This window comes from Miscanthus floridulus, chromosome 18, assembly GCF_019320115.1.
Source record: "Miscanthus floridulus cultivar M001 chromosome 18, ASM1932011v1, whole genome shotgun sequence".
Taxonomy (NCBI): Eukaryota; Viridiplantae; Streptophyta; class Magnoliopsida; order Poales; family Poaceae; genus Miscanthus; species Miscanthus floridulus.
Genome location: NC_089597.1, coordinates 45,295,522 through 45,322,697, shown reverse-complemented (window position 1 = coordinate 45,322,697; position 27,176 = coordinate 45,295,522). Strand labels below are relative to the sequence as shown.

The 27,176-nt window shown below is 47.4% G+C and overlaps 2 protein-coding genes across 2 annotated transcripts; both read right to left on the bottom strand.

The window, feature by feature from the left end:
* Positions 1 to 314: 314 nt before the first annotated feature.
* On the bottom strand, positions 315 to 1,061 carry LOC136519717 (zinc finger protein 6-like). The gene has a single exon (XM_066513088.1). It carries the CDS (start codon positions 1,009 to 1,011, stop codon positions 382 to 384), a length of 630 nt encoding a protein of 209 aa, XP_066369185.1. The 5' UTR covers positions 1,012 to 1,061; the 3' UTR covers positions 315 to 381.
* A 15,367-nt stretch (positions 1,062 to 16,428) lies between these two features.
* On the bottom strand, positions 16,429 to 18,884 carry LOC136523741 (uncharacterized). The gene has a single exon (XM_066517316.1). It carries the CDS (start codon positions 18,882 to 18,884, stop codon positions 16,461 to 16,463), a length of 2,424 nt encoding a protein of 807 aa, XP_066373413.1. The 3' UTR covers positions 16,429 to 16,460.
* Between the last annotated feature and the right edge of the window lie 8,292 nt (positions 18,885 to 27,176).

Below are 27,176 nucleotides of genomic sequence, written 5' to 3'. Positions count from 1 at the left end.
CAAGTAAAGCATTGCTCTCACCTGTGACGATCATAAGAAGATGAAGAAGAAGATCAAATTTAAAGAAGTTTGACCCATAACAAAACTAATAAAATGCTATATAATTTACAAGGGGTGGAGTAAATTTTAAAATCGTATATATCAATCACTAGTTTTTTTAATATTTAAAGATCAATTTCTAGCTTTGAAATTTTGATCAAGTAGTGAGTACTTTGTGCAACATTAACTGAAGTATTGGTATGAACTAGGAGTGAGATTTTCGAAAATAGAGAAAAGGAATGGAAAAGGGGGGACACGAGAACATAATCCTTGGACTTGTGTGAGTTACAGTGTATGTGTTGCGTGGTTCAATCGGAGAGGGAATTTATTCCCAGTTAGCAGTTACGATGAACTGGCCGGAGCAAGGCTGAGATGCAGGTCCAGCCCCATCGCCGATGGTTCCTCGGTGTCGTCGTCAGCCGGAGGGCACAGCTCGTAGGATCGCCCGATGCTGCTGCCGGTACCGCCGCGCAGCATCAACGGCTCAGGTTGGCATACGCCGGCGGCGTGGAACGGCAGACCCATGGTTGCTGCTGGCTGGTGCGCGAGGTAGACCCAGCTGGCGATGGAGCCCGGGCTTACGGCGATGACGTGCCCGGGCGGCGGCTGTGACGACGTGAAGCCGGCGGCGCAGATGCCGCCCAAGCCACCAGCTGCAGCGTGGCCGCCGTCAAGGACGCGGGCGGCGAACTGGCGCTCACGCTTCAGCTGCTGCCGCTCCTTCTTGTGCGCGTTCTGGTGTCCGCCAAGCGCCTGCGAGTTAGCGAACTCGCGGCAGCAGTACTGGCACTCGAACCTGCGCCTGTCCACTACTGGCCGGCCGTCGTCCTGCGGCGGAGGCTGCGCGACGATGTGATCGGCGGCAATACCCTTGCCAGCCACGTCGTAGCCGAAGATCCTCAGAGACGAAGCGCTCGGCGTCGGCTTCGGCTGCTCACACTTTATGTCGGCTGCTGCCATGGATCGATGCATGGACACTACTTGTAGAGGGAGCTCAGTGAGCAGCTCGTCGTTGCGGGTTGTTGTAGTGCTGTTGATGCATACGGTGAAGTGAAGTGATGTGCGTATATGTAGCCCGCGGGGAGCGGCCGGAAGTCGTACCTGCTTGGAGAAAACGAGGGAATGGACGAGAAAAAACCGAGGGGTTTGCACTTCTTTTGGAGAGTAGGTAGGTGAACATAGAGAGAAGAGATGACCACACGCAAGCTTCCACCCAACTGGTGAATCATTCTAGAAATGGACCATACATGTGAAAAGAAGGCATGTACCAAATACATCTAACCACCAGTAGCTTCCAAACACCATCCATATCGTACGTAGATGGCCTATAAGCATAGCGGGTGTCAAGGCAACGGCACGTTATGTTCACCTTCTGGACCACGCTGCAGCAGGCCTCCGACAGCAGGGTCTTGGGATTAGGCGGGAGCAAAGGTGAACCGTGAACCACGCCATGCTTCTCCTCCTACCATCCCTGAAGTTCAAGCTCCCTGAGGTTCTCGCCATGCTTTGATGCCTTGCTGCTTCCTCTTTGCCGTCCTAGGTTCTCGCCTCTTTCTTTCTGCTGTTCTCCTTCTCTTCCTTCTCCCTTGGAGCTCCGAGGACCTTTTTTCGCCTAGCTGCAAAATTTTGGATTTGCCTTGGCGAAAATTTGGTCTTCCCATTTCCTGTCCGGTTCTTAATAGGTCTTTCTTTGATTTTGTTGTTACTTTTGGTCGTTAAAAATTCCGTCTCTCCAATGATTCTGCTGCTGTGCAGCCTGTGCTCCACCGGTGGCATTGCGGGTGATCTTCACATTCGTCTTCCGAATGATTGGGTTTTCAAATTCTTCGTTCATCGAAGCCAGTGCGCTTGTTCCGCTCCTTTGAGTCTAGTCTCAATAAGCTTATTTTGCATCAATGGTGGTCCAAATTGGGTGCATGAATTCTCGCTTTTCTCTGTCCGAGATGATAAACTTTGCCATAGAGTGGAACCTAAGAACAACTCGTCAATTTGTGGAAAGCCCTCATCAATTTGTGGATACCAATCCATGTGTGTTGGTGCTCCTTTTGATTTCTTTGGTTTAGGGCAGCCTAGGCCTGAGCCAAATCAAAATGGTCAGAGAGAGCCTGATCATGTGCCTTAAGTATAGCAAGATGGCCCTGGGACCCTGTCCTGCTCCTCAAGCCCAAGAAAGTCCTAGCTTGCCACTGCCAAAAATTCAAGACTTAAATAGGGTTCCTGATCCCTCTACAGCTATCACTACAACACATGGGGCCTTTTGTGACCTTTCTTTTCTGTCACCTAACCTTAAATCTATGTCATATTACAAAATCTGTGACACACCCATCATGCGTCGCTTACCATGTTGAGTGGTGTCTAAGCATTTTGCGCCATAAACCTATGACATTCTAGTTTATCTCACAAAGATTTAGGACATCCTTTTTTCGTCAAATATACTTGTACTATGCCACGTAAGTAGACGTCTCAGTAGGATAAACAATGTCATAAATGTTGACGTGGCACTAACTTGGCATCTCTTGTAAGCGTTATAAATTGAATTTTGGCAATGTTACAGCCCATGTAGCAGGCATGCTTACAATGGACTAAGCTCATTGTAGAGCCTTTTTTTTTTTTGGCCCAGACTATTTCAATAATTATGATTTTTTAGCATAATCATTTCTTGCCCTCTGAAATGTTAAATCCAGTCCACGCCACTTTTCGAAGCAGCCCAAAACAGATATTTTTAATTTATTCTAGGCTAGCCCACGAAAAAATTATCGTAGGATAGCCCAAACAATCCATATTGTAGCCCAAACATTTCATATTACAGCCCACATAGTGCACCCAAAAAAATACAAATTACAGCCCATATACCAGTCCAAACAATGCAGATTGTAACCCACATGGCAAGCAAAACAATGCAAATCACATCCCATACAAAAGATCATAACGACTAGTTTCCCATGTCTTACATTAGGTTCATTGCATTCATTAACAACAGCAGATTAAGATACAAAAGTGTTCACATGACCGACCAGAATATGAGATGGATAAGGGATAAATAAATATTTGGCCTAAGATGGTGGAGCTGGGTTAATGCCACAAATTCATTTCTTTGGTCGTGGGATTTTAAGGAGTTAAGCCATGTTCGCTTGAACTTATCAGCAATGGTATAGTGTTTTTCCCTCACAACAAATCAGTTTTAGCCGGCTGATACGACGGCTTATCAGCCATAAAAACCATCAACCGAACAGCTCGTTAGTTATCAACTGGCTTTACTCGTGAGCACCGTATATCTGTGCTTTGAACGAGGAGTTGCAGGAACATAGCTGTCATGAAGGAGTTGACACTCGCATGAGCATGAAGGAGATGAACAAATAAGCATGCAAGCAGTGGCTTGGTCGTTCTTGCACGCTTGAGAATAAATCACCTGCAAAAGAATATAACCAAGATGAAAGAAAGAAATATAGATAAAGGAGAAAAGGGCCAAAAGGATTTAAAGGGAAAAGAAAGAAAAAGATTGGGCAGAATTTCACGATAACAAGATAAGCCTGCAGATGTATCATTTGGCGTCACCTGCTAAGCTTGTACTCCCGCCGTGAAGCAAGCGGCGTTGACAACTTAGAGTCTCTCTCAGGTGCCTGCGACCCAGCGAGGTGGCATCCTTGTTATGCAACGTATGAGTTTGGCCATGGGACGGAAGGCTTACGAGAGGCTCTTCGAAGCTGAGTTGAATGCTTCTAACGTCGAAGCACTGGAAGCGCTTTTCTCGGCAATCGAAACAGGGTCGCGTTGGAAGCAGCGGAGGCACAAGCCAAACTTCTTAGGTTATATTGCTGCTGTTTACATTAAAATTTGGGAAGAAGAACGCGGGAACTCGAAGCTTCTAAAATTGTGTCGATCAAGGAATCGATTGCATGAGGATCGATATCAGCTGATTCGGATACGACACTGGAATCGGCTCTCTTTGAATGACGTTAGCAGATAACGATAATGAGCTACGGTTGACGTCGGAAAATACATATTAGACTCTACAAAAAGGAAAATATTAGGCACCAAGTTATCTTAAGTTTGGAATGTTTTCTTTTATACCAAAGATTATAATGAGTCATACTTGAGTATGATTCATGTTTAGGCTCCGGGTATAAATATTGGATCCTGGCTATTGTAAAAAAAACATCCAATCAATCAAATACAATTTACTTTTTTTTGCCTCGTGCCAACCCTTAGGAGCAGGAGTAGAGTAGATCTCGGCGAGTTCTTCAACAAGTAGGGTTGCATCGGTCCGGCCGACCTCCGGCTTGTCTATAAGTACCGTCATGGCTTATACTTCTGTTTATACGGCTGTATCGGTTAAGTTCGACCTCCACTGCAAACTTTAGTATAAGCTAGTTATCGACTCTTGTCTAGTTCAAGTACGGCTGTATCGATCCAGTCGACCTCCACTGCTCAAATTAGATTAAGGTCAAGTTATCGGCTCTACCTAAGGGTGGCGTTCTTCGGGTAGATTCTTTCAGTTACCGATCTTGCTGATGTCTTATTGTTATTAGTTTGCAGCAACATCAATCTGCCTGGTCGAGATCGATTTAGATCGGCCTTATATCCTTTTAGTCCGTCGTTTGCTTTGTTACAACACGATGTTTCTTACTCTGAGCGATGTGTTATGTTTTATTATCTATTTTTACTTCGATCTTGATCGTGCATAGTATGCGGTTAAGGCATGTATGATCTTAAGGAGGTTTGTTGACAAGTTAAGTCTGGTCTACGGTTATGGCTGTAACGATCCGGTCGATCCCCACTGATAGCACTTTAGATTGGAGGATGTTAGTTGGTAGATTTATTCTCGATCAGGCATGACCTTAACTGTTTGTTATGTCTGCATCGGCTAAATAGTCAATCGCCTATGCTTTAACGCCTACAGTGTGTTCTCATGATTCTGTTAAATATGAATAGATCTGTGTACTTTAAAGGTTTGATTTGTAGTCTTTATCACGGCTGTCATCGATCCGGTCTAACCCCACTATTAGAGATGGCAGGTTAGGTCTAATGAGTCCATAGTCTTGTCCACATGAAATAGTCGATTGTTCACACGATGTAGTCCCTTTCCACATGAATCGGCTATTTCAGTCGATTCGCCTGAGCCTTCACATATAGCATGTCTTTTAGAAAGCCTGTCGAAGTGTAGATGGTTTTACATATTCTTCGGTTTTAGCTTGTTATTATAATCATAGCTGCCATCGATTCGGTCAAACCTCACTGTTGGTGGTAACAGATTAGATTCAAAGCGTTTGGAGGACCATTTGTATTAGATAGTCGATTTGTTCGCATGCTATATCCTTTCTCGTTAGATTCATCGGCTCAAAGCTTTATACTGGTAATATCCACCTAGCTGATGATCTCACTTACATCTACGTGTATTGTACATGTCGGTATAAAATCAATTGCTACCCACGAGCTTTACAGTTCGTAACAACCGATTTCTGCGCGTATCGGCTATTTAGTCGATTTTTCCGTCTGGCCGCTCCCGAAGCGGCAACACTTGAAACTGTCTGGGTAAAAACCGGCATGTTCCACCTTAAATTACTGATAAACTTTCTCTCCTTGTCAATTGCAGGGACAAATTGACTGGCACGCCTCGAGAGGAATTCGTAGGATCGGTTACCCCTGCGTTGAAGCCAAGCGGATCTCTAGCCTTGCTCCATCAAGCAGATCCTTCTAGCTTGTTGTGTGTCGACACATTTTCATGCCGACACATGTTTTGGCACGTCCGGTGGGACCCCACAATCGTCATGGCGACTTACAACTACAATGACATCCTTATGGTGCCTTATGAAGACCTACCTGATGGAGATAAAGATGTCATCAGCAAAGCTATAGAAGAATTTCAGAACAAGTGTTTGTTGTCCTACACCAAGACCTGTGATAATAAAATTGTTTAGAAATATCCACTACCAAGAGTTCTATTGCATGGGTAGACAGATACAGATAAAGCTGAAGACAACCATTTCTTCGTAGAGGCTGTAAACAAATCTATTCATGATGCCATCTCGAACCATAATGAAGTTTTCTTGAACACGTTCCACAACACCATGAAAGAGGTGTTTCATGGATATCCAATTGATCAGGTTGGACCGGCTTATTACAACATTCCACATCCATCGACTCAGAGGACTAATCAAATCGGTACTAGCCATCAAAAAATAGCATCAGCTGACAATGATGATGTCTAGGTAGTTTAGAGCTCATCTGAGTAGATTCAAGGCACCACCCCTAATCAGATACAGTATAATTCTAGATTGTCAAAACAGCATGTGCAAAGGCCGATGGGGCAAGGTCAGAACCAGATGGATAATTTTGGCACAACAGGCTAGATACCGTCGTCGGCTCAAAAAATAGCGTCATCAGTTCAAATGATTCGTAGAAATATAGATCCTAATATCTATGACCAAAGACTTCAAGCAGCAAACCAGCAAATGACCCAACAGATGGAGATTCCACAAGGGTATCATTATGGCATAGATTACAACACCCTTCATATGATTCCAAATCTAGGGTATCAAGGTACCCAAAATTTTAATCCACATATGGGTCAGCAATTGCAAAGAAATTCAAATTCAAATGCTGATGAGTTGTTGCTTAGAGTGACCGAGATGATGAAGAATCAGTTCGGTTTGAAGCCAAAAGGGCAGACCTTTTCATACAAACGTCCATATCCAGAGTGGTATGATTTGGTCGCTCTTCCTGCAAATTATAGGCTCCCAGAGTTCGCTAAGTTCACTGGCCAAAATAGCACAAGCACAAATAGAACATGTCAGTCGGTATCTTACACAATTGAGTGAAACATCCATTGAAGAGGCCCATTAAGTTCATTTCTTCTCCTTGTCTCTATTAGGGCCAGCCTTCACTTAGTTTTCATCACTGCCAATTAACTCCATTGCCAATTGGGCTGATCTAGAAAAAAAGTTTCACATATATTTTTACACTGGGACAGGAGAAAAGAAGATTACTGATTTGATGACTATAAGGCAGAGAACTAATGAATCGGGCACCGAGTTTCTTCAGAGGTTCTGAGAGACTAGAAATCCGTGCTTCTCATTGAACTTGACCGATGACCAGCTTGCTGCTTTGGCCATTCAAGTAATGTTGCCAACATGGAGAGAGAAGCTGCTAGGACAAGAATTTGACAACTTGGGTCAGTTGGCTCAACGAGTGGCAGCGCTCAATAGCTAGTTCCAGAATATGCGCAGAGATACCCGATTCTAGAAGAGTATTGCAATTGTCGAAACCTACAATCCATATTCAGTTGATGACGGCTATGAAGACGATGAAGAAGAAGAAGTTGTTGCGGTTGAATGGAATTGGTGTAAGAAGACAGTAATGGTGCCAAATCCTTAGGGAAGAGGAGTCGAAGAGAGCTATGACTTTGACGTCACAAAATCAGATAAACTCTTCGATTTTTACTTAAGAAGGGACAGATTAAGTTGTCCGATAATTATGTTATGTTGCCTCCCGATCAGTTAAAGAATAAGAAGTTTTGCAAATTTCACAACGCCACTTCTCATTCTACTAATGAGTGCAGAGTTTTCGGGCAGCATATACAGAGGGCTATTCAGCAAGGAAGGCTCAAATTTGATACACCTCGAAAGATGAAAGTTGATGATAATCCTTTCCCAAGAGATCAAAACAGGGTTGATGCTAGTTTGCTCAAAGGGAATACTAAAGTCCTAACATCAACCAGATCAAAAGAAATTGGAATAGTCGATCCCAAGATACAAATATTGGCTGGCGAATATAGAGAGATTAGAAGGCGTCGTGACCAACAAAAGAGCCGATATGAGTAGGGAGAGACGTCAAAGGATGGGACGATAAGGCCACATGTTACATCTCGAATTTTGTTGAATAAATGGCAGTGGCAGAAGAAAAAGGATTATCAAGGTTGGTTAGAAGAGCAAGAATACCGGCGTCAACAGGAAAAAGAGAGGTATGAAAGAAAACAAGATAAATCACATTGGAATTGTCTTTTCTTCAGACATTGCTAGAACAAAGGTTTGAAATTGCCTACCAGAAATAACTGTTCAGAGTGCAGCGAACAATATTGGGAGTTTAGGCAATCTCAAGTCAACCGCCGGTCTATCCATGCTCAAGATGCATATCATCATAATAACATGGATCGGCGCTTAAAAAATAGAAGTGTTCATGATCGGATTGGAAAGCAAGTTGTGATCAAAACTGGGCTGATTATGAAGAAGAAAGTAACGAGGGAGAATATGTTTGGCAGAAAGGCCAATGGTGTCTAGGAGGTTTGACAAGAAGCCAAAAAAAGAAGAGTGCAATGCCTAAGGAACAGAGAACTAGAACAGGCTCAGATATCTGGTAGACCTCAAGTGTGGCGTGCTAAACAAACAGTCGATAGAGGGCAACCAACGGATAATATTCAAATGGCTTTTCTATTACCGTCAGAATTTAGAGCTCCAGTGGATCAAGAAGTTTATTCATATTTTGATGAATTAGAGCATGAGGAAATAGTTGCCAAGTTGATAGTTATACAGCAGGCTATATTCGATAAGTCAATCAAGCATCAGCACTTAAAACCTCTATATGTGAAAGGTTTTGTTGATGGGAAGCCGATGAGCAAGATGTTGGTGGATGGGGGTGCTTCTGTCAATCTTATGCCTTATACCACTTTTCGCAAGCTTGGCAAGGGGCCAGGAGATTTGATTGAAACTGATATGATGCTTAAGGATTTCGAAGGTAATGCATCTAAGACCAGGGGGGCAATGAACGTCAAATTGACAATTGGAAGTAAAACTTTGCTCACCATATTCTTCGTCATTGATGGAAAAGGGTCATATAGTTTACTCCTTGGTCATGATTGGATTCATGCAAAATATTGTGTGTCATCAACCATGCATCAGTGTTTGATTCAATGGCATGGAGATGATGTCGAGCTGGTTCGCGCTGATGAGTCTATGGGTATCGCAACAGCCGATCCTATATATTGGGAGCTAGAAGACTTCGAGTGTTTTTCTGACAAGCTATGGGAAGGAGGCTTCATTAAGAACAATGATGAAAGCCAATAGTCGATCCAAGCAATCGGCTCTGAGAGTTTGTTTTAATGGATAATCATGGCCTCACGTCGGTCGTTGGATTAAGGGAAATAGACATTGGTCCTGGAGATAGGCTTAGGCCGACGTATGTGAGCGCTAAGTCAAATCCTGAGTACAAGCCAGAGTTGATAGATTTATTAAAGTAAATTTGGAGGCTGTTCTGCTCAATGAGATGCTTGGCCTGGATCAGTCGATTATTTAATGTTTGGACTAAAAAGTTGTGGTACAACCTATCAATAAGCGATCGATGGAAAATGTTTGGAGGAATCTTATCCTAGCGTTTGGATCAACACTTGATAGCTGATTTGTTCAGTCATTGGCTCTAATAGCTGGTACCAGAAGGGTATCGCCTTTAGTTCAAAATTACTCCAAAAGGAAGAAAAGCCGATACGAAAAATATCACCTATAGAACAAAAACAAACGCGGGAAACATCATGACACTATAGAGAGCACATAGATACAATCATAGAAAAGGTGGAAGATTTTATTCATTGATCAGTTTTGCCCTAGATACAAAACTAATCGAAGACATTGTTTATCACATCCTGAGCGGATGTGAAATCCACGATGGCCTCCGCTGCATCGACGAACTCTGCGATCAAGTCCTCGTGCTCCTCGGGGCCATCATCCATCGGGAAGCCGGTCTCCATGGTGTGGAGCTTGTGCCCGGTCTAGACTTGCACCACGGCCAACGCGACCTATGCGCCATGATGGAGACCATGGAGCGCGATCTCTTGGACATGGGTCGGAATGTCATGGAGGCGAGCATTGACGAGGGGGCCCCGAGCATTGACGGCATCCATGGCCGCGTTCGCCACCAATTGAAGGGACTCCAACTACACCATCAGGGCTGGTGATCATAGAAACAGAAGAGCTATCAAGATAAAGACAGTGGAAACCAGAATAAAGGTGTTCCTGGAATCCATCTTACCCGCCACCATAGCATCGGATTCGGCCAGCCGTGCTCGAGCAGTGCTAGCCTCTTCTTTGGCAGCGTGAAGGGCGGCTTGAGAGACCCCGAGACAGATCTCAAGCTGGCCGTTTTCCCAAGTTGCCTCGGAATAACGGTCCTGGGCTGCCCTCCACTCTCGGAGGAAACGCCGGGCATCGTCGTCATTGTAAGTGTCAGAGGAGTCCAACAACGAGGCCGGCACAAAGGATGCAGCATCAGAGGGCTCGTCGGCCCTAGGAAGAGGATGAAGGCTATCATTCAAGATGAACCTATAAACAAGTTAGAAGAGTTCACCGCCATGAGCGGAAGATATTGATCCTTACCTCATATGTTGAAGGCGCTGGTTCACCGGCATGTCCTCCTACGGAATCTCCTCCACTGCACGTTTGTTTCGGTTGTCTTCGCTAGCCATGAAGTTTGGTTAGATCTACGAGAAGGGGGAAGAAAACCGCTATAGAGTCTGCAAGGGTAGAGAAGTGCAAAGGAACAAGAACAGTTGCGAGTATAGATGTGTTCGAGGCTGGAGCCCTCGGTTGGTATTTGAAGCCATGGAGCGAGGTGGTGGACGCCTCGGGACACGCAAAGGGCAACCACAATTAATAGAAGGCGAAGCGCCACCTCACTAATGTCGAAGAGAATACAACGTTGGTGGCTAAGGATAGAAGATCAAGGAGTTCACTTAATAAAGGCTGTATTTTTAGACTTAATCGGATTAAAGTTAGGAGTCTGGAATCGACTATTTTCAAATCGGCTCTTTAGCTGAAACAAGAAATGCAATGAGGCGATAGGAAATATGGTTATCATTGATTCTACACCAGATACATGTTGACAAACAGATTACAAGTCTAGAACATCCTGGATTGCTTTCAATACTTCTAGCCGGATAGCATCAACTTCTATGATTTGTTGCTTTTCTTCTTTGGCTGATCCAGGAATATCCTCAAGGTTGCTACGGATAACCCTACCTTCCCTGGCCTTGGCCAGCAGTTCTTGTTTCTTTTGCTTAATGGCATCGAGTATTTGAGCCAGGTTGGACTTGTGGCAATCAATGGTGGCTTTCACCTTCTCTAGTTCCTTCTCAAGTTCTGCACACCTGATTTCCAGTTGGGTCAGCTCTGGATCGATCCTAAGGGAGGAGTTCTTCAAATCATCGATTAGCTGTGTTAGCTCTTTGGCCTCTTGCCTGCTAAAGTTCCTCTTGGCCAATAAAGCTTCACGGTTGGACATATTCCTCTGAGCCTTGTTCACCTTTGGGACTAGATCTTCAATAATGGATAAAGGTGACAAGATTCTGGTAAGAGCTGGGGATGGATTATCCTTAATAGCCAAGAAGACTCTTTGAATCAGTGTCTTGGACCAAATCGGCTATATTCTTCTCAAACATTGACAGTATATCCCTTAGTCGATTTCTGGTCTCTTCTAACAAAGCTTCCATAGAGGAGGTGGCTGATGAGCTGGTCTCATCTTTATTTAGATACTCCTCAAGATTGAAAGAGTAGCTCAGAGCTAGAAGATTGAGTGCATGTATAGAAGAAAATCTTGATTAGGAGTTTGGATTAGTTTATAATAAAATGAATGGTGAAAGTGAATATAGTACCTTTTATGTGGTAGCTTCTATCTAAAGAGAAGGAACGGCTGATGATACACTAATAATATCTGGTTGAATTGGCTCTAAGCTCTCAGCATTAGTATCTACAAATATCAAGGAAGATCTTTAGTTCATAATTATTGCAGAAGGATAAAATGGATATATGATTTTCTTACCATCAGTTGTGTACTGAACTAGGGAATCGACAATCTGGGTGTCGACAACAGCAGGATCATTTTCAATAAGTAGACTATCAAACTCCTGCTCCTGCATGGGTGTTCCCTCAGAGGATGTCTGACGTGATAAATGGTCAGATGAAGGATGAAATTGGACAAGAATCAAGAACTTTAGGGAGATACCTTGGCAACATCGGGGATTGAAGTGGAAGGATCCTCATCTTCTACAATCCTAAGAGCGTCAGTTGGTCCAACCAAAATTGGCTCCTCTTGGGGATCGGCCGATGAAGGTTTAGTTGATGCTGAACTAAATGCCTGGGATAACAGCTCCACACCCAGAACCGATTGGGATGCAACAGTTGATAACTGTGAAGAAAGGGGATCAGAAGTTGAATATCATTTTGAGAAAAAGATGAATTGTTTACCTGAGCAACTGATGGTCTCGTTCTATGGAGTCTTTTTCTAGTAACGACTTTTCTGGGTTACCCCTTGGACCGCCTTGTGCTTTGAAGATTGATACGTCCCGATCGTGGGGCAGCATGAGTTTTCATCAACTTCTTCAATGGAGGTGCAGCTAATCCTATTCTTGAAATTGGGCATGATGGCTGATAATTTATAGGATGTCCCTTCCTATCCAAGCTTGGAGGATCAAATTCGGTGTCCTAAAAGGGTCTGTTAGAACAGTTGGTAAGAGAATTCATCGAACGATTTTCTAAAAAAAGAAAATGGTAAGTTATCTCTTTGTCAGAAGCAAAATCCCCATCTAGAGCTATGCACAAAGGGTGGACCAACCCACAGAAGAGATGGGAGTGCCATTCTTGCCACCAGGAGTCAAAGAGAGTGAAAGAGAAGCTAACTCTGGTCCAATCATGCAAGCAAAGGGAAGGAAGATCTGATCCCGATTGAAAGACTCTAGAAGCTTCCATCACCTCACTAATACCTTATCTTGGTTTCAGTATGTTCTTGAAGAACAGTTGAGGGGGGAGTTGACCCAGGCCAAACTAACAGGCTACGAAAGATAGATTGTAAAACTCATAAGTTGGAAGGTTTCCTAGAAGGAAGGAACCTATAGCCATTTTGCCACGGCCATGATGAAATTCAGCTAGAAGAACGCAAGGTTTGATAAAGGAGTTAAAGATTGCAGCTGATGTTTCGTCTAAACAACCTGATTCAAATCGAAATTTGAATGGGAGGACCAGCTTATTGTTCTCATCCTCATCATAGGGTAGCCAAGTCAAGATATCTACATCCAATCCTCTATAAAACTTTCTGAAGAGATGGCCAACATCGACATCAATTATTATGGCCGATACAGCCTCACCATAGCTCATGCACTGATGGGTTCTTCCTTCTTCGCCTCTATATTCCTCATCAAAGTTGGAGGAAGGAAAGCTTAGGTTTCTGAGATCAGGCCTTACAATCTTGTGCATATATAGGTTCAGCCATAGCTGTATTAACCACCAAGGGTCACTAATAGTATGCACTGGTTCATTCTTCAGCAACTGAGTAGCTACCTGGTGCATCATATGATAAGCAGCTCCTAATAGATACTTTCCAAGGGGGATATCCTTGCCCACTACCAGATACTCTGCCATAAGTTTATGATTGTAAGTTGGACCACAAGATGACCCGTAGAAGATGAATCTTTCTAGCCACATATTTAGAAAAAACCATGTATTCTCTTTCACTAACAGCTGATCCGGCTCTAATATGGTTCAGAATGTAGCTTGCCCATCCTATGCAGTCTGATATCTTGGCTAATTTTTTAGAACCAGCACTTAAGTAATCATAAGGCTACATTGATCTAGTTATTCTAAGGCCGGTCAACATGTAAACATCGGCCAGAGTGATGGTCATTGGGTCGTGACCAAAAACGAAAGCGTTCAGGGTATGGGACCAGAAATAAGATGCAGAAATTAGAAGTGAATCATTCATCTCCATTCCAGACAACGAGAGTGTCAAACATTGATTTAAATCATAAACCTCCCAATCTCTAGCCTTTTCTCGGATACCATACAAAACCAGTCTCTCCATCCCTTAGGCATTTTGGACCAGTTTCTGAAAGGAGTTTTGGTGTTCTAGGAGGATGAATCCACTATAGATTATTTGAAGAGGATTTGGTTGGTTTCTTGACGGATAAAATCAGATGCATCAGGGTCACCCATAGGCCCAAGAAAATAGACATTGGGAGCAATAGCTGATGGAATCAAGATTTCGTTCCTCGTTTCCTAGAAGTTGGATGAAATAAATTTGAGAAGAAAGGAAATATAGGGTAGCGACCGATACTTTGAGAATAGGAACTTGAAAGCATACCTCAGGGACATGGTCGCTGGTCGCCATTGCAGCCGAAATAGATTTGATTCTGTGGAGGACCGCTTGAATAAAATTTTGATAGGGCAGAGGATTTGCTAGGGTTAAGATTTTGGTGATGGCAGCGTCAGCTGTTAAGATTTGCTCGAGAAAGAAGGGGAAAGAAAATAGGCCGAGTGAGATGGAAAAGATACTATTGGGATATTATATAAGACTCGGACCAGGAAGTCAGAAGTCACGCGTATATCTCGGAATAGAACGGTTGTGGCGTGGTAAATAGATAAATAGGAATTTTGAAATAAAATTATTTTTATCTCAAAATTGGGGGGCATGTGTTTACACCAAAATTTGGAAAGAAGAACGCGGGAACTCAAAGCTTCCAAAATTGTGTCGATCAAGGAATCAATTGCATGAGGATCGATATCAGCTGATTCAGATGTGACACTAGAATCGGCTCTCTTTGAGTGACGTCAGCAGATAATGATAATGAGCTACGATTGGCGTCAGAAAATACATACTGGACTCTACAAAAAGGAAAAGATTAGGGTCCAGGTTATCTTAGGTTAGGAATATTTTCTTTTATACCAAAGATTGTAATGAGTTGTACTTGAGTAGGATTCATGTTTAGGCTCCGGGTATAAATATTGGACCCCGATTATTATAAAAAACATCCAATCAACCAAATACAATTTACTTTTTTCAGCCCCGTGCCAACCCTTAGGAGTAAGAGTAGAGTAGATCTCGATGAGTTCTTCAACAAGCAGGGCTGCATCGGTTAAGTTCGACCTCCACTGCGAACTTTAGTATAAGCTAGTTATCGACTCTTGTCTAGTTTAAGTACGGCTGCATCGATCCGATCGACCTCCACTGTTCGAATTAGATTATGGTCAAGTTATCGGCTCTACCTAAGGGTGGCGTCCTTCGGGTAGATTCATTAAGTTACCGATCTTGCTGATGTCTTATTGTTATTAGTTTGCAGCAACATCAATCTACCCGGTCGAGATCGATTTAGATTGGCCTTATATCCTTTTAGTCCGTCGTTTGCTTTGTTACAACACGATGTTTCTTACTCTGAGCGACGGGTTATGTTTCATTGGCTATTTTTACTTCGATCTTGATCGTGCATAGTATGCGGTTAAGGCATGTATGATCTTCCGGAGATTTGCTGGCTAGTTAAATCTGGTCTACGGTTATGGCTGTAATGATCCGGTTGATCCCCACTGATAGCACTTTAGATTGGAGGATAGATTGTTTTACAGATTCTTCGGTTTTAGCATGTTATTATCATTATAGCTGCCATCGATTCGGTCAAACCTCATTGTTGGTAGTAACAGATTAGATTCAAAGCGTTTGGAGGACCATTTGTATTAGATAGTCGATTTGTTCGCATGTTATGTGCTTTCTTATTAGATTCATCGGCTCAAAGCTTTATACTGTTAATATCCACTAGCTGTTGATCTCATCTACATCTACGTACTGTACATGTCGGTATAAAATCAATCGCTACCCACGAGCTTTACAATCCATAACAGCCGATTTCTGCGCGTATCGGCTATTTAGTCAATTTTCCCGTCTGGCTGCTCCCGAAGCGGCAACACTTAGAACTGTCTGGGCAAAAACTGACATGTTCCACCTTAAATTACTAATAAACCTTCGCTCCTTGTCAATTGCAGAGTCAAATTGACTAGCACGCCTCGGGAGGAATTCACAGGATCGGTTACCCCTGCGTTGAAGCCAAGCGGATCTCCAGCCTTGCTCCATCGAGCAGATCCTTCCGGCTTGCTGTGTGTCGACATATTTTCGTACCGGCAGCTGCCCAAATCTTGGTTGTCTACCTTTTGTGTAATACCAAAACTTGAATTTGTAGGCTAGGATGGTCCAGCCATAGGTTGTAACCCTGTATGCCTCTTAGAGCGCTCATCAGCAGCGTGTCGTTGTATGTTAAACTCTTCTAACTTAACTAAAATGATAGGCAAATCTTTTATGTGTTTGAGAAAAAAAAAGGGACGACCCAGAGGCATGCGCCCGTTGCACTTAACCAGATTCATTTACATTTCTGGAATCAAATGAAGTACAATCGTTAGAAATATCTGTACAGGCCAGTAGGCCACACACATACAAACAGCATATCAAACAACGATATGCAAAGCCATATATAAAATAAAGACGCCGCAAACAACACAAGACACAACCCAATGGTGGCAGCGTAAAGAAATCAAACCAACACCCACAAGCCATGCGTGCACACGGCCTTTTTATTAACCGACCAGACACAATGCAAATTTTTGTTACGGTGTGGTTAATCATTACTACACCTGCTGAGTGCCGGCGTGTAGCTCTGCCGGCTCAGGTGGGTGGCGCTTGATGCCCGCGTGTGTGCACAAGGCCCAGAGGCATGTGATGAGGTCGCTGCCTGAGGAGGCCAGAGCCTTGGCATGGCCTTCCACGTCGTTGGACGGCGCCAGGTAGATGAGCAGCTTGACCCAGAACTCGGCCAGAACCTTCCATTTCCAGGCATCATCAGCTGCGGAGTCCTCCTTCCCCTTCCGCTTCCCCTTCTCCAGCTGCTGGTACAGTTCCACACCCGCCTTCGCCGTTGCCTCCTCCAGCTGGACCTTCATCTCCGCCACCGCCTTCCAGAGCCCTGCGCGCCTCCATGGGCAGCACCGGCGTGACGCTTCCTTGAGGCAGCTCTTGACGTCCTCGTACCTGTCGGACACCCACCTCTCGTCGTCCGGCAGGAGCTCGGGGACACGCGCCACAAGGTACATGCAGTACCTTGACAGGGTAGTTGCCACGGTCTGGTGGTCCCAGTCTTCGGGCTTCTGCTCCTTCTGCTTCAGCTTCTTCTTCGGCTTGCCATGCTTTACCTCCAATAGCTCCGTGGCTAGATGACACGCCAGGATGATCTCGGTGGCAGTTTTTCCTCGGATGATATTGAAGTCAAAGCCACTAATGTCGTCATGCGGCAGGTTGACAACCCCGGTGTCCAGGTTGATAGCCTTCAAGTCCTTGACAATGGCTACCTTGGCTTCAGATGGCAGCGTCGCCTGAGACGTCCATGCAAACATTTTGTGAACTGGCTCACAAACTCGGAGGATGGATACCTGCTTGATCTTCATCTTTTTCTCGTTAACTGGCCTTCCAGTGAGTTTAAGCACAAACTTGAGTGAGCTGAATACCAAAAGGCGGTATGCAATGAAGCAACAAATGATTGGCTTGACCAGGAAGTTCCACAGGCAGCCCCCCGGGGCTACGTATAAGCATAGCAGGTGCACTAGAAACCAATTGGAGAACAAGTAGGTAGTGAGGAAGTCTGTGATTTCAACGGCGAGGAGGGTCATCACAAGCAGCATGGTAATGATGAAGTATTTGGCTATGCTGGTGTCATTGTTATCAGGAGCAATGATTACTAGTATGGCAACGGCAAGAACGTATATCGACACAAAGAGTAGAGACGAGAGGAAGTTGATGAGGAAAAGCCAAGGAGCCGACATCACAACCGGGACGCCGGCCTGGTAGTAGTTGTCAAGGAAGTCGAGCTCAAGCTGGATCACTCTAAATGCCCTCGACGCATTGTCAGCGGCCGCCGGCTCATGGTCGTTGAGGAGGCCCTCGACCATTAGCCGCCGTGACATCTTGGAGCCGACCTCCACCATGGGGTAGTGCTCGAAGCGGCGGCGCAGCAGCTTGAAGAGGGAGAAAGAGAGGCACATGAGGCGCATGTGATCGATGAATTTTGGTCTTCTGTTTCCAAAGAGCGCTAGCCAACGTCCTAGATTCTGCCATATGTCCTTCACTGTGACTAAATTCTTGACCTTGTCGAGGTCGACGAGGAGATGAACATGCTTTAGTTCATCTTGGTCGTGGGGAAACCTCCCCACACCGTAGCCACAGTGAGGAGTGGTGAGGAGTACCTTGGAGGCCGTCGTCTGTCGTCGTCCCCTCTCTTTCTTGTTGAGCACCAGCTTCTCCTCTCCCATCACCACGTACTGGCACTTGCCCATTACGGTGTCAAGGTCAGCATACGGGGAAGCACCACCACCAGCACCCGAGCCGCCGCTGCTGCCACCGTCGCTATGGCGGCGCCCCGGCCGGCCCTCCTCCTCCTGCTGCTCACCGACATGCTGCATATAGCCTGCAATGAGGTTAGCGCTGCCCGCGGCAGACAGTGAGTCCTGGGCCTTCCATTCGTTGAGCACCCTCTGAACCAGCTTCGCTACAGCCAGTGACCATAGGATGGCAAACATGGGCAACATCACAGCTTTCTTCTGCCAGTCAACGTTGGAGTAGATGAGGAAGCCGATCCACACCAGACGAGTCACCTCGTCGGAGTGACCCATCAGCCTGAAGCGACTGGCAGACCTGGAGAAGGAGCCGCTGCTGGCTGATGGTACCATCGCCTCCACCTTCTTGCGGATGAGCTCTATGAGGAGCATCCACAGGAGCACGAAGAGGATCTCATCGTCCTTGGCTTTGGCGCGCATGTAGGACAAGAGGGGGAGGAAAAGGATGAAGGTGAAGCGCAGCAGGAAGCGCACCATGGAGAAGAGGGTGAAGCGGCCGCGGATCAGGCGCTCCAGCCCCACGACGCACAAGGTGCCGCCCAGGATGGCCATGAGCACCGTCGTGAACACCACCGCACGCTGCATCACCTTATCCATAGGACTGGACGCAGATGGGAGTGGAGCAGCAGGGGATTGAGATTGACCGTCGTCGTGGCGCCATGTCATGTTGAGATACCACATCAGACAGTACAGTAACAGTACTCGAGGCTAACCCTAGCAGAGTGCATGCAATGCAGCCTACGCGCTTAGAATTAGAAACTGCTGTGGCAGCAGGATGAAGACAGTGCGAGATATATGTATGTATATATATAGGCATGAGAGAACGGGCCGGGTTCTGGTCCACATATACAACTCAACAACAAGGTACTACGTCACGATTCTTCGCTTGATTACTGAGTAATTCCAGGAGTGAGGTATTGCATCTAAACATACGAATGCCTGTCTGTCTTTGTTCTTTAGGAACATATGCAAATACCATGCGTGCTTTAGCACCCATGACACCATCATCAGAAGCGTAAAGGACGCCCTCACTGTGTGCTGCTCGATTCCTCCTTGAGGTTTAATTTAGCAATGGATGGAAGCAATATGCTAATACGTGCCTTGATGCTGGACATGTGTTTTTTCTTTTTCTAACCACAACATGTTTTGTTTAGACAAGCGCGTGCAGCTGACAACTTACTTAGCTACACAATAAAGGTCCACTACCGAAATCCTTAAATTTGCCGAGTGTTTTTATGTTTACCGAGTGTATTTCCTCGGGCACTCGGCGAACAAGTTCTTTGCCAAGTGCTGTGATAAAAGCACTCGGCAAATAAGGGGTTTGCCGAGTGTCAAAAAAAACACTCGGCAAAGAAATAAAATATTTTTCCTGGAAAAGAAGAAGAAAAAAATGAAAAAAAAACTTTGCCGAGTGCTCAGATCTAGAACACTCGGCAAAGTAATAAAATATTTTTTCTAAAAAAGAATGAGAAGAAAAAAAACTTTGCCGAGTGTCCGATCTGGGACACTCGGCAAACAAAAAAATATCTATAACACCCAGCGCCCCACTCTCCTTCCTCCGCACGCACCCAGCCCCCAGCGCCCCCTCCCTTTTCTTCCCCAGCACCCCCTCCCCTCCTCTCCCTCTCTTCCCACCGCCAACGCCCCTCCCCCTCCTCTCCCTCTCTTCCCCGGCGGTGGCTCCGGCACGGCCACCCCCTCCTCTCTCTCTCTTCCCACCGCCGGCGCCCCTCCCCCTCCAATCCCTCTCTTCCCCGGCGGCGGATCCGACGCGGCTGCCCCCTCCTCTCTCTTCCCCGGTGGTAGATCCGATGCGGCCACCCCCTCCTCTCCCTCTCTTCCCCGGCGGCAGATTCGGCGCGGCCGCCCTCTCTCCCTCTCTTCCCCAGCGGCGGATCCGGCGCGGCCGCCCCCTCCTCTCTCTTCCCCAGCGGTAGATCCGGCAAGGCCGCCCCTCCTCTCTCTTCCCCGGTGACGGATCCGGCGTGGCCTCCCCCTCCTCTCCCTCTCTTCCCCGGCGGCGGATCCAGCGCGGCCGCCCCCCTCCTCTCCCTCTCTTCCCCGGCGGTGGATCCGGCACGGCCGCCCCCTCCTCTCTCTTCCCCGGTGGCGGATCCGACGTGGCCTCCCCCTCCTCTCCCTCTCTTCCCCGGCAACGAATCCGGCGCGGCCGCCCCTCCTCTCCCTCTCTTCCCCGGCGGCGGATCCAGCATGGCCACCCCCTCCTCCATCTTCCCCGGTGGTGGATCCGGCGTGGCCGCCCCCTCTTCTCCCTCTCTTCCCCGACGGCGGATCCAACGCGGCCGCCCCCTCCTCTCCCTCTCTTCCCCGGCGTGGCGGGTGGTGGCATGGTGGTGGTGGGCGGCGGTGGCATGGTGGTGGTGGCTGGTGGTGGCTCGTGGCAGCGGTCGTGAAGCCGGGTAGCAGAGGCGAGACGCAGGGGAAGGGCGCCACCGAGGAGACCAATGGCGGCCGGCGGAGACCGGCCGGTGGTGGCTTTTTTTATTTTTAAAAAAAAATGTTTGTGATGGCTTTTTTTTATTTTTCGAAAAAAATATTTGCCGGGTGTATTTTGGGAACTCGGCAAAGTCTTTGCCGAGTGTCCGACAAAAAACACTCAGTAAACTAGCGTTTGCCGATAACCACTTTACCGAGTGTCATTTGCCGAGTGTAACACTTGGCAAACCGTTTGCCAAGTGTTTTTGTGGCTTAGCCGAGTGCCCCTGGCACTTGGCAAAGCTCCTGAATCCGGTAGTGGTCTTCCCATGGATCGCTTCATTTTGTTGATTGCAAGAGTACGTGGCATATCATTAGCATTGGGTTGAATGAAACAGCCCATCAAATAAAAAGTGTTCGTTTTGTGCGTAGTTTCATAGGTTAATGATAGAATTTAATGTGCGATGTATAGCATTACTGGAGAACCATTGGATGAAAGGATCATTGCGCCAGAACACGTAATCACTGACGGTTATGGTGGAGCCGGTAGTGATAAGTTTATCGTTGTCGATTCATTTTTTTAGTGAAACAGGAGGGGTTTCCCCCTACTGGACTTTTATTAAATAAAGCAACAGTTCTGCAGAGTTACATCATGAGACAAAGAAAGTTACAAAAAAGATCATACTAATTACACAAAAGCTTCTAGCCATTGTTCAATGAAAGGATGTGTGGGGTGTACGATCCCGGATACCCACGGTAGGCCACATGGGCTACGCCCCTAGGGGTGGCCCAGCCCACAAGACGAAGCCTTGCGGGGCATGACTCTGCTCGGCGCCTCCCACAAGACACCAGGAAGATATCTAGAAGATACTATGAGATCTGTTAGGATATGTATAATCCCAAGATTCCTGTAATCAGTTATTACTTTCCGGTTATCTCTCAGATCTAACCGACTTGTAACCCTGTCTCCCAGATTATATAAGGCAGGCAGGGACCCCCTCCAAAATCACGGCATATCAGACGATAGCTAATACAAACCAACAGACCACAGGAGTAGGGTATTACGTCATACTAACGGCCTGAACCTGTCTAACTCGCGTGTCTCTGTTGCCTTCTTGTTCTTGATCTCACGCTCCTCTGCCGATCAATCTACCTTTGTGGGATATCCCTCGGAGGACTGCCGACGATATTCTGTCGACAGTTGGTGCGGCAGGTAGGGGTGTGCGTGTTGTTTCCTTGTCGAACAAGATGTCTTTTTCCGTAGGCTCTTCGTCCCTTCCGTAGCCCAGCCAGATCTTTACGGTCGGATCCATCTCGTGGGTCATCAACGCTGATGGAGTTGGAGAGCTCCTCGAGCCAGGGCAGATCAGTTCTGCGCCGACCACCCCCGCACCTGCAACTGCAAATCCAATCTCAGAGCCGATTCCGAGGTCTCTTTCAACAATGACTTGCCGTCCGCTTCCTCGCTACTAGAGGAGGCAGATCAACAACGACGATCTGATCGAATCTATCGATCGGGTTGGACTGAAGCTCGCCGATTGTCTCTCCATCGCTGAATTGGCCCTAGACACTCTGGTTCAGCGCCGACCACCCTCTGATCTAGATCTATCGGAGGCTTCTTGGGAAACTGTAGGGGTTACGGCCCTACCCTTCGGGTTCGCCAACTCCACCGCCGCTTACCAACACGCCGTGAGGGGCAAACTCGACGACTAGGTGGACCGCGCCTGTCTACTCGCCGACTAGGTCGCCGTCCAGCTTCCGCTAGCCGTCAACACGCTACACTTGGGCCAAAGCCCCAGAGTGCCCCTCCAGGCCATCCTAGAAGAAACTCCGGGCTCCGAGTCTCAGGGCTCTACGGAGACCCTCGCCGAAACCTTCTCCGAGCAACTCCTCCTTCCACCCTTCACGGGTGGCGTGATCTTCAACATTAGCATCGACAGCCCTCCTCAGCATGGCGAAACCGAGGAGGAGCGCGTTGCTCAGGAGAACCATAAGATCAACCACACGCAGCGGCGAGAAAATGAGGCAGCCATTGCGAGGGCCAAAGCTGCTCGGAATAATCGGCTCAATTCACAAGGAAGACCGCTCCTACTTCACCGCGACCTTAACGAAGAGTTTCTCCGCGTCGACAGCCACGACGTCTTCAAGACTCCAAGCACCAATCTGGCAGTAGCCGCCAATGAGCTCGCTCGTTTCCCTCAAACACTTGAGCTCGCCAAGATCGCCACCATGCTTAAAGCGGCTCACTATCAGGTCAATGAGATTCGCGAGGATCAGAGACCTTCATGCTCTACGAGCATGATTCATCGATCAGCTGTGCCAAGATCCAATCGCCACCCTAGCCAAAGCCATTTCACCGACCAGTCGCTACCTCTCTAGGGGGGAGCAGGGTGCCATCACGCTGAACACCATCGCTAACACGACCAGGAGGTCAAATAGGACGCTTGAGTGCATCTCAGCAACCTCTAGGATGCGCGACAGCGTATCGAGCAACGTCGCTTTGGTCACCATGAAGACGAAGTACGTCACCGCCAGGAGTACGAAAAGGAGTACGGCAACCCGGACTCAGCCCTCGAGCCTATCCCTAACCGCAACGCCATAGACAACGGTGTTGACAACCCTAAAGGGCCCCCAACTTTCACCAGGGCGCTCTGAACACTCCAGTGGCCCCATGGTTTTAAAATCACTAGGGTCGAGCCCTATGAAGGAAGAATGAACCCAACTCAGTGGCTGCAGGCTTACGCCACTGCTGTCCGCGCCACCAGAGGAGACACCAGCGTCATGGCGAATTATCTCCCCATCATGCTCACGCCACCTGCCATGAGCTGGTTTACCAGCCTTGCGCCGGACTCCATCGGATCATGGGAAGAGCTGAAGAAAGTCTTCACCGACAACTATATGGCCACGTGTACTTGACTCGGCACGAAGCATGATCTCAGCCGCATCAACCAAAAGCCATCCAAGCTACTCCGCAACTACATCCGACGTTTCTTCGAGATGAGGAACTCTATTCCCAACATCACGGAAGCTGAGGTCATCACCGCCTTTATCTGAGGACTCCACCATCGCGAGCTTCGCTCCAAATTCAACCGCAAGCTGCCCACCGGTATCGGCGAGATGATCACTACGGCCAACCAGTATGCCGATGCCGAGGAAGCCGAGGTGCGCTTCAACGAGGATGCAGGCACTCATCGCCCGTCTCACCGCTACGACAACCGCCCCGACGACCGACGCCACAGTGACCGCTGCCCTGATGACCGCAGCTACCATCACGATAGCGGTCGTGATCGGTCAGGAGGACACAGGCCTGGCCAAAATCGCCGCCGCTGGCTAGAACACATCGTCGCCGCTGTAAGTCAACCCCGCACCAAGTGCAACTATGACAAACAGTACCAAAAGATTCTCGACAGCCTATGCCCTCTTCACAAGAACACCAAACACAAGATGAAGGACTGCATTGGTCTGGCTAAGGAGTTCTAGGACAAGAGGCTCGATGACGACGCCAACGATGGAGCCAGAGGTCGCCGACCACCTGGGGGAAACAACAATGCCTTTCAGGACCACGATAAGGTGGTTGCCACCATCTTCGGGGGCCTCGCCTCCACTGAGAGTAGAAGAGAATGGAAGCTCACCACCCGACAAGTGCTCACCATCACTTCAGAGGAAACCACCACCAACCCTAGCTATTGCCCATGGTCCAAGGTCCCCATCACCTTCAGCAGGGCCGACCAGTGGGCAAACATACCCTACACAGGGCGTTTCCCCCTTATCCTCGATGCAACCATCTAGAAGGTGCTCTTTAGAAAAGTCCTCGTTGATGGTGGCAGTGCTTTGAACCTACTCTTCGTCGGGGCCCTAAGAGAGTTGGGCCTCGTGGTAACAGATCTCACACCTTCGGACTCCTCTTTCTAGGGTGTGGTACCTGGAAGGGCATCTAGACCACTTGGAGAGATCACCCTACTAGTACAGTTCGGCATGGCAAGCAACTACCGTGTCGAGCATATCAACTTCTACGTCGCCGACTTCAAACCACCTACCACGCCATACTTGGTCGGCCAGCTCTAGCCAAGTTCATGGCTATACCGCACTACGCATATCTGGTGATGAAGATGCCTTCGCCTGCAGGAGTCCTGGCTCTATGGGCCAACCTCTCTGTTGCCTACGCCTGCAAGACAGAAAGTCTCGCTCTCGCTGAAGCCACCAACCTCTCCATCTAGATGGCTAGCGTGGTCGTCGAAGCCAAGACAACGCCCACCGATGACATGGAGATCCTAGAGCTAGAGCTTCCTTGCGCCTCCGCCAAGTCCAAGGAAATCAAGGAGGTCGGCCTCGGCCTCGACGATGTCTCCAAGACCGTGAAGATTGGGGCTCACCTTGACCCCAAATAGGAAAGCACGCTTGTCTCCTTCCTACGTGCCAACACCGATGTGTTTGCTTGGAAATTTGTAGACATGCCGGGGGTACCACGGGAGAAGATTGAGCACTCCTTGAATGTCTCGCCGACCGCCAAACCGATCAAGCAGAAACTCCGTCGATTCACGCCAGACAAGAAGGAGGCTATTACGGTAGAAATAAAACAGCTCTTAGCTGCCGGGTTTATAAAAGAATTGTATCATCCAGATTGGTTAGCAAACCCTGTTCTCGTTCAAAAAAATAAAGAATGGAGAATGTGTGTTGATTATACTAATCTTAACAAACACTGCCCTAAAGATCCCTTCGGCCTGCCTCGGATAGATGAAGTTGTAGACTCTATCGTCGTCTGTGAACTACTCTCCTTCCTTGACTGTTACTCCAGCTATCATCAGATCTCCCTCAAGGAAGAAGACCAGATCAAGACATCATTCATTACGCCTTTTGGTGCATACTGCTACACAACTATGTCCTTCGGACTTAAGAACACTGAGGCTACCTATCAAAGGGACATCCAGATGTGCCTCGACCAATAGATCGGCCACAATGTCGAAGCCTACATAGATGATGTGGTCGTCAAGACCAAGACAGCCGACAACCTTATCGCCGACCTAGAAGAAACTTTTGCCAACCTGAACAAGTACCGATGGAAGCTAAAGCCTTCAAAGTGCATCTTTGGAGTTCCATCTGTATACTGCTAGGCTACATCGTCAGTGCTCGAGGTATCGAACCTAACCCTGACAAGGTCTCTGCCATCACCAATATGAAATGGCCGACATGCGTCAAGGATATACATAAGCTTACAGGCTGCATGGCTGCTTTAAGTCGCTTCATATCACGCCTCGGTGAAAAAGGGCTACCTTTCTTCAAACTCCTCAAGGCCTCTGAGCGATTCTCCAGGTCGAAGGAGGCAGACTCAGCTTTTGAGCAGCTCAAGGTGTTCTTAACAAAGCCTTCGATCATGACGGCGCCATGTCTAGATGAGCCTCTGCTAATATACATCGTCGCTACTTCTCGCGTCGTGAGCATAGCTATTGTCATCGAACGCGAGGAAGCCGGGCACGCTTATAAAGTGCAACGTCTGGTTTACTTCATTAGCGAGGTACTTAATGAGCCCAAAACTCATTATCCTCAGGTACAAAAGCTGTTATACATCATTCTTATTACATCGCGCAAACTCTGACACTACTTCGAATACTACAATATCACCGTGGTCATTGAGTTCCCTCTAGGGGACATTCTCCGCAACAAAGAGGCCAATGGCCGCATCATTAAGTGGGTTGTTGAGCTCGGCACCTATTCCATCGAATTCAGAAGCAGACCTACCATTAAGTCATAGGCGCTTGCTGATTTCGTCGCTGAATGGACCGAGATCCAAGAGCCCATCGCTGCTACTTGCCCTGAACACTGGGTGATGTACTTCGATGGTGCCCTTAACATCAATGGTGCTGGTGCGGGCATTTTGTTCATTACGCCAACCAAGGATAAGCTACGCTATGTTCTCCAGATACACTTTCTGGCCTCCAACAACGCCGCGGAATATGAAGCGTGTCTCCATGGTCTCCGTATAGCCGTCGAGCTCAGCATCAAACACCTCATGGTGTACGGGGACTCCGCGCTGGTTATCAACCAACTCAATAAGGACTGGTCCTATTCCAGTGAGAAGATGGATGCATACTGTGCCGAAATCACGAAGCTCGAAGGAAAATTCTACGGCATCGAGTATCACCATGTGGTACGTGACCAAAATCAACTCGCCGATCACTTATCGAAGCTGGGATCTTCTCGTGCCGCGATCCCGCCGGGGGTGTTTGTTCAAGATCTCCTGGCGCCATCCATCAAAGAAGATAAGGAAGTCGAAGAGGTTCCCCCTGCCGAGCAGTTGGTACTTGCGGTACCTTCGCCAGTCACCGATTGGAGGGAGCAATTCATCAAGTACCTCACCAGCGCTGAGGTACCCACTGGCAAGACTGAAACTGAACGCCTAGTTCGTCGAAGCAAGCTTTACGTGCTAGTGGACAACAACTTGATGAGGAAAAGTGCCAAGGAAGGGATACTGCAGAAATGCATCACCCAAGAGGAGGGAGTAAAGCTACTTCTCAAAATTCACTC

What these genes read in the sequence shown, in the direction of transcription:
- LOC136519717 (XM_066513088.1), bottom strand. Translation starts at nt 1,011, where the DNA reads ATGCATCGATCCATGGCAGCAGCCGACATAAAGTGTGAGCAGCCGAAG.
- LOC136523741 (XM_066517316.1), bottom strand. Translation starts at nt 18,884, where the DNA reads ATGACATGGCGCCACGACGACGGTCAATCTCAATCCCCTGCTGCTCCA.